Genomic DNA, 12811 nt, shown 5'->3' with positions numbered 1-12811 from the left:
GGGAAACTTACAGTTAGGAAATAGAACATGGGACTAGGTTGGTTAGGGAAGGAAGAAAAACCAAAAAGGAGTTGATGGCTTGGAAGAAAATTGAGAAATTGGGGACTAGGAGTTTCTCTCAGGTTAAAAGAGAGAGTGAAGACATGAGTCACAAGAGATGGAGGTTGTAGTCAGCAGGTGAGAGAGTTTGGTTTCTGAAATCAAGTTCATCAAGATCTGATGCCTTCCAAAGGGACTCTGGGATTTAGAAGTCTAAATGGAGTCCAGCTGAGGATTTTTTAGGATTAGGAGGACGAGAAATTTGGGGGCAAAACCGTCAGATGTTCATCTATATAAACAATAGAATCTCTTAAGATTGTAGTAGGAATCAGAGTGAAAGTAGAGAAGATTGAGCAGGATAAGCGGTAAATAAAAGATAGTGCCAAGGATATCAGAAGATGACAGCAACTAAGACTAGAAGATGGCCTGAGCCTCACAAGAGGTTTTGCATAAGGGTGAAAGAGAAATGGTCTAAAAGCAAAGTTTGACTTTTTGGCGGTACTTGAAAGCCCAACTTGCATTCCTTCTACAGGTGTGTTTTAAATACCTGGAAAGGCGATTGTTGAAACATGCAAATGAAATAATTTTTCAGATGTTGAACAGTTTTTCCGAGTTAATCCCCTTTTGTTTATTACCACCAACTATTTTTAAATTTGGTGCCAAGTAATGTTGGTCATGTCTCTTAGTAATCAATACATCCAGCATTTTAAATATTGAGAAAGAATTGTTCAGGTCTTTTTTTTTTTTTTTTTTGTCCAGAGAGCTTTTAAGTTTTATCTTTTTGAAATAAAAGTATTTAAGTCTAGAGTACAGGGCCACAGGACTGAGAAGCTTTGTTAATTCAAGGTATAAAAGAAATAGGCTCCTTTGAGCTGAGTTAGTTTCTCCTTTCCTTGAAGTTGGACCTTCTTGAAAACAAGACTCCCCACTACTGTCAGTCACCAGGAGGTCTAGGATCAGTTGTGCTGGGAAGTTGCCTAAGACCAAGATTGTCAATGAGCACCTAGGGGTTTTTGTTGGGGCGGCGGGGGGGGAAGGGGGAGGGGATTTTGTTCTTTTGTGGGGGCGTATTTTGAGATGGCTGCTGGAGACAAGGCTGAAGTTTGCTAGGGTAGCTGCAAAAGGACAGAGTCTAGAAGGCAGCAGTGGTGTCATGAGTAGATCTGGTCTCTGGTCTCAAAAATGTTTTGGGGCCAGGCTGCTCAATGTAAGTCCAGGAGTAGAAGATCTAGAAGAAGAGTGTGCTTTTCTCAAAGGTATTCAAAAATTAAAATAATTTTACATCTGCAGCCATCCTACCCTGAACAAGCCCAATCCCGTCTGATCTCGGAAACTAAGCAGGGTCGGGCCTGGTTAGTACTTGGATGGGAGACCACCTAGGAAGACCAGGTGCTGTAGGCATAAAAAATTTTTTAAAAATAATAAATAAATAAGGAATTGTAAGCCGACAAGGTCCTTGCAATCTGTGAGGTCAACCAAGGGTTGCCTCACCCAAAAAATTAAAAAAATAAAATAAAATAATAAAATGATTTTACATCCATGCTGTTCTCACAAAATGTGCTGCATTAGGCCCACCTGCTACTAGTTGGAGCCCTGGCCTAGAGCCTCTCTAAGGTCCCTCCAGCTCTGACCTTTCATTATTTGGTTTTACTTTTAAAACCCAAACCAAAAGCTAAAAATTTTAAATCCCTGAAAGGAGGTCAAGTGGATGCGTGACCACGTAGCATCTAGTAGAAAGAAAGCCTTTTACTCTCAGAGAAGACTGAAGAGGAACCAAGGACTGGGCAGGCATCCACTTCTTTTCCCATGTAGGCTTTTGTGCCCTGCTGCCTAGACCCCATGGTCTTCCTCATTTTTTGTTTTTGGATGTAGTTTTTGATATTTTTAAAAAGCGATGTTTATTATCTAACATACTTATTAAAGAATAACAAAAAAAGAAGCAACTTTAGGAAATAGCATGAGAAGATTTGCCTCGTGGGAACATGTCTAAATCTTCCCCACTCATACCTGAACTTTGTCTTCAGGATGCTATGAAAAATAGAACAAATGTCACACCAGGCTTTACAGTGAAATCCTGCCTTTGTTCTCTTTAGATGAACTGACCAGATGTGTTTTTAACTGTTGGTTGCTTCAAATTATTAGGTTAGCAATATGTCCTGTTGTAGTAACATCTAACTCAGGATAAAGGGTTAAAGTGCTGCCCTGGGTGTCAGATGACATGGGGCTGAGTCTAGTCTCTGCTACAAGCAGTGTGACTTGGGGCAAGGAATGAAAGCCTCTGAACTTCACTCCATGTATCAGATTCTCTGTTGCAAGCTCAGAAATGAATTTTAACTATCTTAAGCAAAATATTTGTTAGAAGAATGTCAGAGCTCACTTAATAGATGGGAGGCTAAAATACCAAACTTCGAGAACAGGCAGGGACCAAAGACATTCAAGGAAGGCCAGGGAACAGGGACAGATTGGTCTGTACCTTGCCACTTTCCCCATGGTAAATGTGACCATTTCCCCACTGTCGCTGTTCCCTTGGGCCACTTGCCTAAGATTCAGTGGAGAGTTTCCAACCGGCCAGGCTTAAACCACTTGCTAACTTCCTGCAAGGCCCTTTGCAGTTCCAGAGTTGGAGGCCACCAAAAACCGTGCATATTTGGGGGGATTCCCCAAAAGGGTGAAATTAGGGAGGAGAGATCTATTGCTGGACAGCCAAAAACAATTGTCAACTCAGATGTATCCCAGTCTGTAGAAATTGGAAGGTGGAATTGTATGGCCAGCAGTAAAATTATTGCTCCTGGATTATGTTTGTTTCTGAACGTTTCTAAAATGCACATGTTTGAGGCAAAAATGGAATCCATAGTTATAAGATCATATCAGTAAATGATCATTCAAAATGAACAAATCAAAATTTCTGGGGTTTTTTTTTTTTCCACATCTTATTTATGGTCTATAGGAAGATTAGTCCTATTGGAATTTGTCCCTCAGCCTTGAACAAACAGACCTTTTTGTTTTTCCTTCTTAGATTGTAGAAAGTAGGAAAGAGGAAAAACAAATAGCTTCATCTGAGGATAGTTGTGCAACAGTTTAAGTGGAAGATTAGCTGGAACTAAAATGGTCTGATGGTTATAGTTAATGAGTAAGAACTGGATTCTTAAGCTCTTCTCTACTTTGCCAATCATTGCTCTACTAATGCACCCCAGTCTCTACTTGTCTGCTGGCAGAAAGACAAGTAATTCTGCCTGGATTCATAGGCATATGTCTGGGAGTTTATGTCCTAGGAAAGGGGGTTCCAGGTATTGATTGCCATCCTAATATAGTCACTTGAACATATGGCCATATATTATAGAGATGGGGGTGGGAGTGAGGATTGTTTAATTACAGGTAATAGTTTCTATCACATTTGGATTAGAATTTTCTCCCATTGTAATCTGAGTTTCTTTAAGATTACAGAATCAAACTTTTCTCACTATCTGGTATAGTGTGCTTTTGACTTTTGCAGCCATGTTTTATACATCAAACCACAATTACCTTTTCTTTCCTGTTTTTGGAGGTTTAGCCAGACTGTTTTAGTAGGCACTAGCATTGATAGCTCTATAGTCCTTTGGCCTCTGGTCTGATATTTGAAGCTTTTTATTATGAAATTTCCTTTTTATGTGTTTATGTTCACACTAAGTGGAGACATGAACCCCTTTCCACCTAATGAGATTAACAGAAGCTTCATTAGTGTCTTTAGTTTGAAAATCAAACAACTAAATAAGCAGAGAAAGCTTATCAGGGCAGGGAGAATATTAGGAGGGTAGAAGGTATTTGAAAGTTTCCCCTAGATGAATATTCTTCAAGACAGAAATATAACAGTTTAGATTATGTTTTAGATTTGATTTAGTTTAGATTTAAATTTTACATATATTCCAGCCAACTCATCTTGTACAATTATATTGTGTGCAATCAATATTATTACACAATAATTTACCTCTAAATTTTGGTTTCAGGCAGAAATACCAAGCAAACTCAAGAGTTTGGCATTATAAACATTATAAACATAAAAACCTACTTCCTTCGTCTTGATGTTAAGATAAAAGTATTACACCCACTTGCTGAAACTTGATTTTCCATGGTAAATAATTTCTTCTTGTGTGTTGCATGTAAAACAGAAGAATGTCTCTCCAACTGACGTTCAGCAGTTTGGCCAGGTGTGTTGTTGCTTTGTTTTGCTTTCTTGGCCTACCTGCTGGTCATGGATGATCACCCTGGCCACATTCCTTAAAGATTATTCCAACCACAAAACAGTTAAGTATTTTCTTCCCTTAACTGACCTTTTCATCTACGCTTTGCCTGAGACGAAATTACCAGTTAACAAATTTCATGCTTTAAGAAGTGATTTTGATTGGGAGGAATTGGCACAGAGTGCTTCCCCAAATTTATTTAAAGCAGAGTATTCTTTCTTCTATTTTTGAGACTAAAATGCTACTATCATTCCCAACAGAAGTTACAGTTCTCTCTCTACTGTCTAGCCCATCTGGATTCATCTCTCAGCCAGATGTTCTTCATTTCCTTTAGTATAGTCCCTCTGTTCATGGCCTTGATAGAGGGAACAAAAAAGGAATGAGAAGAGTTGAGAGCTGGATGGATTTCAGTTCTTCTCTCACTTCTGTACTCTGCTTTTAAATTCTGTTCAAAAGCTCTGTAAGGAGACACATATTTCATCTTCTATAAACTATATCATGAAACTAGAGCAGCACAGTAGAAAATGATTCAGAGCATGAACTTTCAAGTCAGACCTTGGTTTGAGGCCTTGCTCTGAAGATTACTAGCTGTATGATCTTGGGCAAATAACTTATGATCTCTGAGCCCTGAGTCTCTTACACGTAAGTTGAGGGTAAAAAAAATAGTACCTGCTTCATAGGAATGCTGTGAAGATTAAAAATGTAAAGCGCCTAGCTCAATGCCTAGCATATAGTAGGCATCTAATTAAGTTAGCTATTGCTAGCTGATTTCATATATCTAACTGGAGATGAGTTTCTCTTTGTTGAGCAAGTGATCTTATGGCAAGAGAGGAATAGATTTTCAATTGTATTCTGATAAGGGTGACAACTTTACTGTCGCTGTGACAGAAAGATGATCCCGTGTCATTTTATCAAGCAGCTAATTTCTCTCCATTTTTAGATCGAGAATGATAGTCTCTTTATCTTGTGTTTTCCTTAATATAGGATTTTTAAGTCCTTTTGGGTTTGCATTTAACTTAGACATCTGTAATCATGCATGGATGGCTCCGTAGAATTTACTGGAGAAGTCCTATTTTTGGATCCAGACTAGAGAGAACTAGTTAATTAAGAAAAAGTATAAAAGTTTTCACCTGACATAAATTTTTCATTAGAGACCAACTCTATGCCGATTGAATCTTCGGGCCACTGTTTCAGAAAGACTAATATTTACATAAATTAATCTCTTGCTATTCTAGCAAGATATACTAAGCTTTCCCCTTACACTGAAGTATGTGTGATTAAATTTGCATATAATTTTCATATGCAAATAAAGCATTTAATTTTCAAGTTGAATTTGATCCACCTCAACTCAGGAGGTTGTGAATTTGATTTTTTCACTTCCCTGCTACTGTAATGCCATCACATCTTTGATAGCATTTATAGAGTTTTGACATTTTATAAGAGATTTTTGTAATCTGCCACATTCATTCCTTGTGACCAACAGTATATGCCACTTGTGTGATAACTCGAGAGTCATAATCTGGGGTTACAAAATAAAGAGGGTTAATTGTATCATGTAGAGTGTGTCTGCTATGACTCTGTGGGACCCTATGCTGCACCTAGGGCCGTCTCCTGGCTCAGCTAGATCTGTTGTGCACTGTTTTATCACAAAAGTTTATTGAGAATTGTGTAGATGATTCAAATAGAAAGGCATCTTTTCCCTTTGCCACATGTGAGTTTGACTTCTGGTCTTTCTCTTATAAACAGAAATTTTCTAGGTAACTTTGAGTTAACCAAAGGCCCTTGTCCACTCACCCAATCCTCCCCTTGTGAAAGCACTACATACATTTTAAAGCATACTTAGATATGCTTTAAAGTAAAAGCAATAAGTGTATCTAAGAACAGTATTACAGAACTCCAAAAACCAGGAAGGTAGTTTTTAAACTAGTATTTGTCAAAGAGAAACTACTTCTCTCAGAAAAGGAGTGACTGAAGTATGCCTGGTTGTTTTCAACTCTTAACAAATATACTTCTTTTGTAGATGTAGAGACTACTTTGTTTACAGGAAACCAAAGTGCCCGCAGCTGTAACTTTGTCTGGTGATAGGTAGAATATTTAGCCTTTATTTTTAAAATATTTTCATTTACTAAAGCAGACAGTTGCTGTGTTGGCAGAAGTGTGAATTTCATTTCCTGTCTGTGGTGTACCCCACTCATCCTGTCACTCAGACATTTTGTTTTAGGTTGTTCCCGTAATGTGAGTGACCCACAGCAGGGGAACATGTGCATACCACGAATGTAACAAGAGACAAGACTTGTGCAACAGACCACAAGAAGAGCGCAATGCTTTATTTAAAGATGAAAACAAAACAACATAAAGGCAGCCCCTCCCAGCAGCATACAAATTTTAAAGTGGTGTCTGTGGATTCTTACGTTTATTTTTAGAAGCCATGTTCCAATCTCTTTGGCAGGTTACCTCAGAGGTTTATCAGCTTCATGCCACTTGATTAAAGGATAGAATTGAGTCAGCAACTGACAACATTAGCGAGGTGACTTAATTTCATTTGCTAATTAATTTATCATCAAACATTTATATTTTATTGTCTGTTACTCTGCCACATATGTTGAGTTCTGTAACAACAATTTTTTACATGTGAGATTACAGAATTTCCATTTTCTTGTCTTAAATTACAGTTCCTGCTGTAGTGATGAGACAGATATAACAGTGTGGGAAAAACCATGGCGTGAATGAATTCGATCATCAAATATCTATTGAGCGCCCGATATGTACTTGGCACTATTTCCAGTGTTGTGGATACAGTGCTGACCAAAATAAAATCCTTGTTCTTCGTGAAACTTATATTCTATTATAGGAAGATAACCGCAATCAAGTATACAAGTGAATAAATATAGTTTTAGTGCATGATAAATATCCTGAAGAAAACAAAACAGAACAAGATAGAATATGATTGGAATGGATAGAAGGGGAGCTCTGACTTAGTGATAGGGCAGGAGAAATGTGTCCCAAGTAGAAAACAAAAAGCACAAAGGCCCTGAGAAGGGGCCTGAAATATGGAAAAAACACAAGGCATTGCAACTAGATCATAGTAAACAAAAGAAGAGATGGAACAAGATCAGAGAAGTAACTTATCAGATGTTACAGGGCTCTGAAGTCCAAGCTAAAGACTTCAGCTTTTATTTATAAGCTCAAAGGGAAGCCATTGGAGGGTTTTAAGCAGGAAAGTGACATGATATATTACCTATAAATTTAAAATACAGAGATCTATAAACAGATTTATAATAAATCACTCTGGTTGCTGTTTGGTAAGTGGATAGTAGCAGTGCAGAAGTAGTCGGAGACGGACCAGTTAAGAGGCTTTATGGTGATATAATATCTGGGATTAATTTCCCTTCGGGGATAAAGCAAAGGATGTTAAACAAAATTGGCCATGAATTAAAGCTGAAATGTGTGAGAACATGAGAGTTCATTATGTTATTACATCTACTTTTGTATATGTTTGATGTCTGTAAAAAGAAAAAAAAATGCTTTAACAAAAGCTTTTTACAGTGGTCTGAGTGAAAAATGATGGTGCCATGGACCACTGTTAGAGTGGTAATGGAGATAAGTAGACAGATTCAAGATGTATTTGAAAGTAAAACTCATAGGTTTTTTTTTTTTTTTTGGTAGGGAAAAAGAGAAACCAATGATGACATATATTTGGCCTAGACAACTTGAGTGGATGAAGCTAGGGATCAGGTTTACAGGGGACTCAAGAGATTAGCTTTGGCAATGTAATTTTGAGATGCCAATTAGTTTTCCAAGTGGAAATGTTGAGTAGGCAGCATAATTTACAATACATTAGCTAACCCTGAATAACATACATACTTATATACAAACTTAGAACTCTCCGTTATATGTTTTACAAACAAAGTGATTTAGGCCCAAAAACTTCACTCAGGTAAGACGTAGCAGAGCCAAGATTCAAACCCAGGCATTCTGGTTCCAGAGCCTTTACCCTTTTTGTGTGTGTTTCCAGAGGCTTTACTCTTAACTGCTACTATGTAATGCGTATAGAATATTGTATAAGTTTCGTTTCAGAAAAATTGTCTAGAGTAGAGAGGGCTGTGTGAATGACCAGTCTCTTTTGATTTTATTTTTACTTCATCCCGTGAAGTTGGGATTTTGGAAGAGAGAAGAGAGAATGATACCAAAGTGGGTCTCCATCTTACTCTTTAATTTCCTTCCTTAATTTATTTTCTTTTGACTTTTTCCTTATAGCATCAGCGAGAGCTTTCTAACTGTCAAAGGTGCTGCCCTTTTTCTACCACGGGGAAATGGCTCCTCCACACCAAGAATCAGCCACAGACGCAACAAGCATGCAGGTAAAGTTTGACATAACCCATTCTTTCTTGGTTCCTTTGATTTTCTGTTCTGAAAGTCTGGCTACCTCATCCGCATTTCACCAACAGTTCTGTAACAGTGAAAGAAAGCACTAGACTCTGCTATGATCACTTTTGTTTCACTCTCATAGATCATTTTTCCAGCACTTAGCAGAATACCTTATACATTTAATAGATGTTCAGTAAATTTTTGTTGGGAAAATAGTAAGTTACAAAAATACTCTAATAAAGTCTTATATGACTTCTCAATTAAGGTTTTGATAGGTAAAATATGTTCAGATGTTCCCTCAGATCTATGCAAAATCATTTCAGTTAACCAAAGGTTACAGTTGTTTTTCCTGTCTGCTCTCTAGTGATAGTATAAAGAAAAATGATATGATATGATAGATAGTTAATATATATACTAAGATAAATAAAATAAACTCAGTGTCATGGTTGTGATAACAAGAATTACTATATCACATATTGAAATGCCAGTTCTTAAATGCCAGAGTCTTCTTTTTGATTGTGTTTGCATTAAAAAGACTGGAAATTTAACTCAGAGGACTTTTATAGAAACAAAGAGTCATCAAATAAATATTCATCTAGAGATGAGTATAAGACTCTGATTTTGAAATAACCTGTTAATCTGTAACCAATTCCAATATGAGGATTTCCCCGCCACATATCCAAGCAATTCTTGGACACCAAGTGGGTGTCCTACAATTAACTCAATTCTGACACTGTTTACCTGGAGGTAACATCAGATCCCACAGGTTAAAGGCTTATTTGTACAAGGTTGCCCGCCAGCGACCCCCCCGCTCCCCCTCCCCCCGCTTTAGATGTCAATCACAAATCCAGGTTGTCTGTGGATTGGAGTTTCCAATGATCTTCTCCTTGAGTTCCATTAATTTACTAGAGGGGCTCACAGAACTCTAAGAAACTTATTATAAAAAGGTATAACTCAGGAACACTCAGGTGGAAGAGATGCATAGGGCAAGGTATGTGGGAAGAGACACAAAGCTTCTCTGCCCTCTCCAAGCATGCCACTCTCCCCAAATCTCCATGTATTCACCAACCTGGACACTCTTTGAACCCAGTCCTTCTGGGTTTTTATGGAGGCTTTATTACATAGTCACAATTGGTTAAATTACTGGCCATTGGCCATAGACTCAACCTCCAGACCCTCCCCAGGTCCAGACTCTTCCCTCTTCTGTTCCCCTGCAACCAGCGTCTATGCTTAGGTGCTTTCCAAAAGTTATGTTATTAACAAAACAAAATACACCATTATTGCTCTCATCACTTAAGAAATTCCAAGAGTTTTAGCAGCTCTGTATTGGGAACAGAATGAAGACCAAATATCTATTTCTTATTATAAATCATAACATCACACTCACTAATAGTAGTAAATGCTTTTATATTTCCATATGTTGGATTTTTCTAAAGTCAGATGCACTTGTGCTGATGAGGTTAAGAAACAATCTAGGGAAAGTGGTCTCTAGGTATGGAATATTCACAGTTTAGAAAGATAATCAGCTTCATGCATGTCTTCTAACAGCAAGCCTTATTTATGTCATTTGGGGGAAAAAATAAAAAGAACAGTAAGTGGAGAAATCCTGATCTGTGCTATACAAAGAGTGGTTGCTTGTTCTCATAAATGTGCGACCGTAATGATGTGTTACCTCCAGGAGTGGAATAAATTGGAAGTAGTAGGAAGAGAACAAAAAAGACTGCAAACTTTGAGTGTGTAGGTCAGAGGTGAAAGCCAGAAATACTAGATCCCATTGAGACAGTAGTTGAGTTAACAACAATCCAGATAATCTCAGCTGTTTTACTGGCTGTCCTATTTGTTATTTGGACCTTCATCTAGTTGCAAATGTAGCAGCTCAGAATTATAATCCATCTCATTGGATTATAATTATAATTACAAAAATTCTCGAGCGTGGAAAATTTTTTAAAGAGTAAGGAGAAAAAAACTCTTTTGAAAATTAGCTTTGGATTACACTTTCTAGAACCTTCCTCTTCAATGCCTACCACCAGCGGGGAGGGACACTTATCCCCAAAATATGAATCCATAGAGGAGTTGACCTGGCTAAGCTTTGTATTTCTATTTCACATACATATTTATCACTTACAGTAAAAAGAAGACAAATTATTGGTTTAAATCCAACTTGCCTTACTAAAATGTTAGGCAAATTGCTCTGTGGCATGTAAAGTAGATGGGTCAGTGGCTTTGAAAACTCCTCACCTTGGTTAGCCTTTTTCTTTGGTCTAACTTCTACACTCAACTGCCATCCAGGTTTCTACTTGACCTTGTTCACTTAGCTTTCCCCATACTAAAGAGAAAAGCAGATTTAACACATAACGAATGGATTTAATTTGTAATCTAGACCAGAAAAGATGAGGCAGTATGAGTATAAACGTAGCTCACAAAGCCAGATCTTCACATATGCTGGAGCTGCTTTCGCTGAGCTCGCAGTAACTGAAGGATGATGGCAGAATTGAGAGCAAATCAAGGGCATACAATGTCTAATTGTACTTTCTTATGCATGTTTCTTGAACTGGTTAGAATTTCTTATCTGGGCTTCATTTGAAATATCCAAACAATTTTTTATAATCAAAAAATGATATTATGAGTGAATATCTGCTAACATTTTAAAGGGAAATAGCAAAAAATCTTTAAAAATCGAACTGAAATTGAAACTTAGCTACTCTCAGTGAAGTATATAGAAAACTCTAAGGGAGGGATCTTGATGGTACCACTATATTTCTTCTATTAGTCTGTGAAGAACAGTTTCTCAGTAGGAAATATCCAGTTTTCTCATGACAATATTTTCACCACTAACAACCCTGAGCTTCCACATACCTAAGCTTACAAGAGGAGCTTCGCTGTGGGAGAGGCAGGGCTCCCTCCCTGACTCTTGTCTGACCTTCAGAGACGGCAGCCGGATCTTTGGGCCAGTAGTGCTTGGAGTGGGGACTTAGGGCTGCTGTTTGCCCAGAAATTGTTCTCCAGAAGTTCTCCACCCTGACAATCCTTTCCTCAAGTTATTTGTCCTGATAGAACAGAAGGAAACTTGTTAAAAAGCTTTAGCTACTTAAGTCAGTTGTAACTTGTTACTCTAGTCATTCTTCGTTGTTTACACCTAATACTTTGTCTCCCCACACTGGGTCCTTTTTTTTTTTTTTTAACAGCTTTATTGAGATGTAATTCACATACTATATAATTGACTCAATTTACCCATTTAAAGTATACATTCAGTGATTTTTTTAGTATAGTCCCAGAATTTAGTATATTCACAGAAAGATGTGCAACCATTAGCACAGTCCAATTTTAGAACATTTTCATCACCCCAAAGAAGAAACACAATATCCATTAGCAGTCACTCCCTGTATCCCCCACCCTCCCTCCCAGCCCTAAACAACCACTAGTGTACCGTCTCTATAGGTTTGCCTATTCTGGGCATTGTATATGAAAAGAACCATATAAACAATATTTTGAGACAGGCTGCTTTCATTTAGCATGTTTTCAAGGGTCATCCATGCTATAGTATGTATCAGTACTTCATTTCTTTTTATGAACATAATATTCCAGTGTATGGGTATACATACCACATTTTATTTATTCATCAATTGATACACATTTGAGTTGTTTCCATTTTTTGACTAATATGAATAATGCTCTGTGAACATTTGTGTACAAGGTTTTGTGTTGGATTGTTTTCATTTCTGTTGGTTTTATAGCTACAAGCCCACACTGGTTCTTACTCGTGAGACTTAGAGTGTCTCTGGGTTTGAAATGTAGTAGAATTTTTAACAGCTTTATTGAGATGTAATTCACATACTATATAATTGACTCAATTTACCCATTTAAAGTATACATTCAGTGATTTTTTTAGTATAGTCCCAGAATTTAGTATATTCACCTGGCCAAACATAATGACTCTCTTTTTTAATTTTGAAAGTTAAAAGAGTCTGCAAAAATGGAATTGGTCAGAAGCCAGCAGTGAAAATGGAAGGCGGAGAGGGAGGAGGGTGAGGAAGAAAGGCAAAAACAAACAAACAAACAAAAACTATTCTCTAGAAGGAAAGGTGAAAAAAAAAGAAAAGGCTTTCAGACTTGCAGACCTCTTAGACAAACCTGTTTGCCAACCTACTTTTTTTTCTTCTTACATTTCTCCACTTCATGCATATATC

The 12811-nt window shown here is 37.5% G+C and overlaps 1 protein-coding gene and 1 pseudogene across 3 annotated transcripts in view; both read left to right on the top strand.

Moving 5' to 3' along the window:
• Positions 1-12811, top strand: part of SSH2 (slingshot protein phosphatase 2) — a 102327-nt gene that overhangs the window by 34247 nt on the left and 55269 nt on the right. For all 3 annotated transcript variants that reach the window (XR_001518052.2, XM_006925034.3, XM_006925033.3), the window contains exon 2: positions 8514-8617. Coding sequence is in view for 2 of the 3 variants with exons in the window: in XM_006925034.3 (XP_006925096.1) it covers positions 8514-8617 (104 nt within the window). In the remaining variant the exon portion in view is untranslated. The remainder of the gene's footprint in view (positions 1-8513; positions 8618-12811) is intronic.
• Positions 1322-1440, top strand: LOC112473211 (annotated as a pseudogene).

This window comes from Pteropus alecto, unplaced genomic scaffold (assembly GCF_000325575.1).
Source record: "Pteropus alecto unplaced genomic scaffold, ASM32557v1 scaffold98, whole genome shotgun sequence".
NCBI classification, from domain to species: domain Eukaryota; kingdom Metazoa; phylum Chordata; class Mammalia; order Chiroptera; family Pteropodidae; genus Pteropus; species Pteropus alecto.
This window is presented reverse-complemented; position numbering and strand designations above follow the sequence as displayed.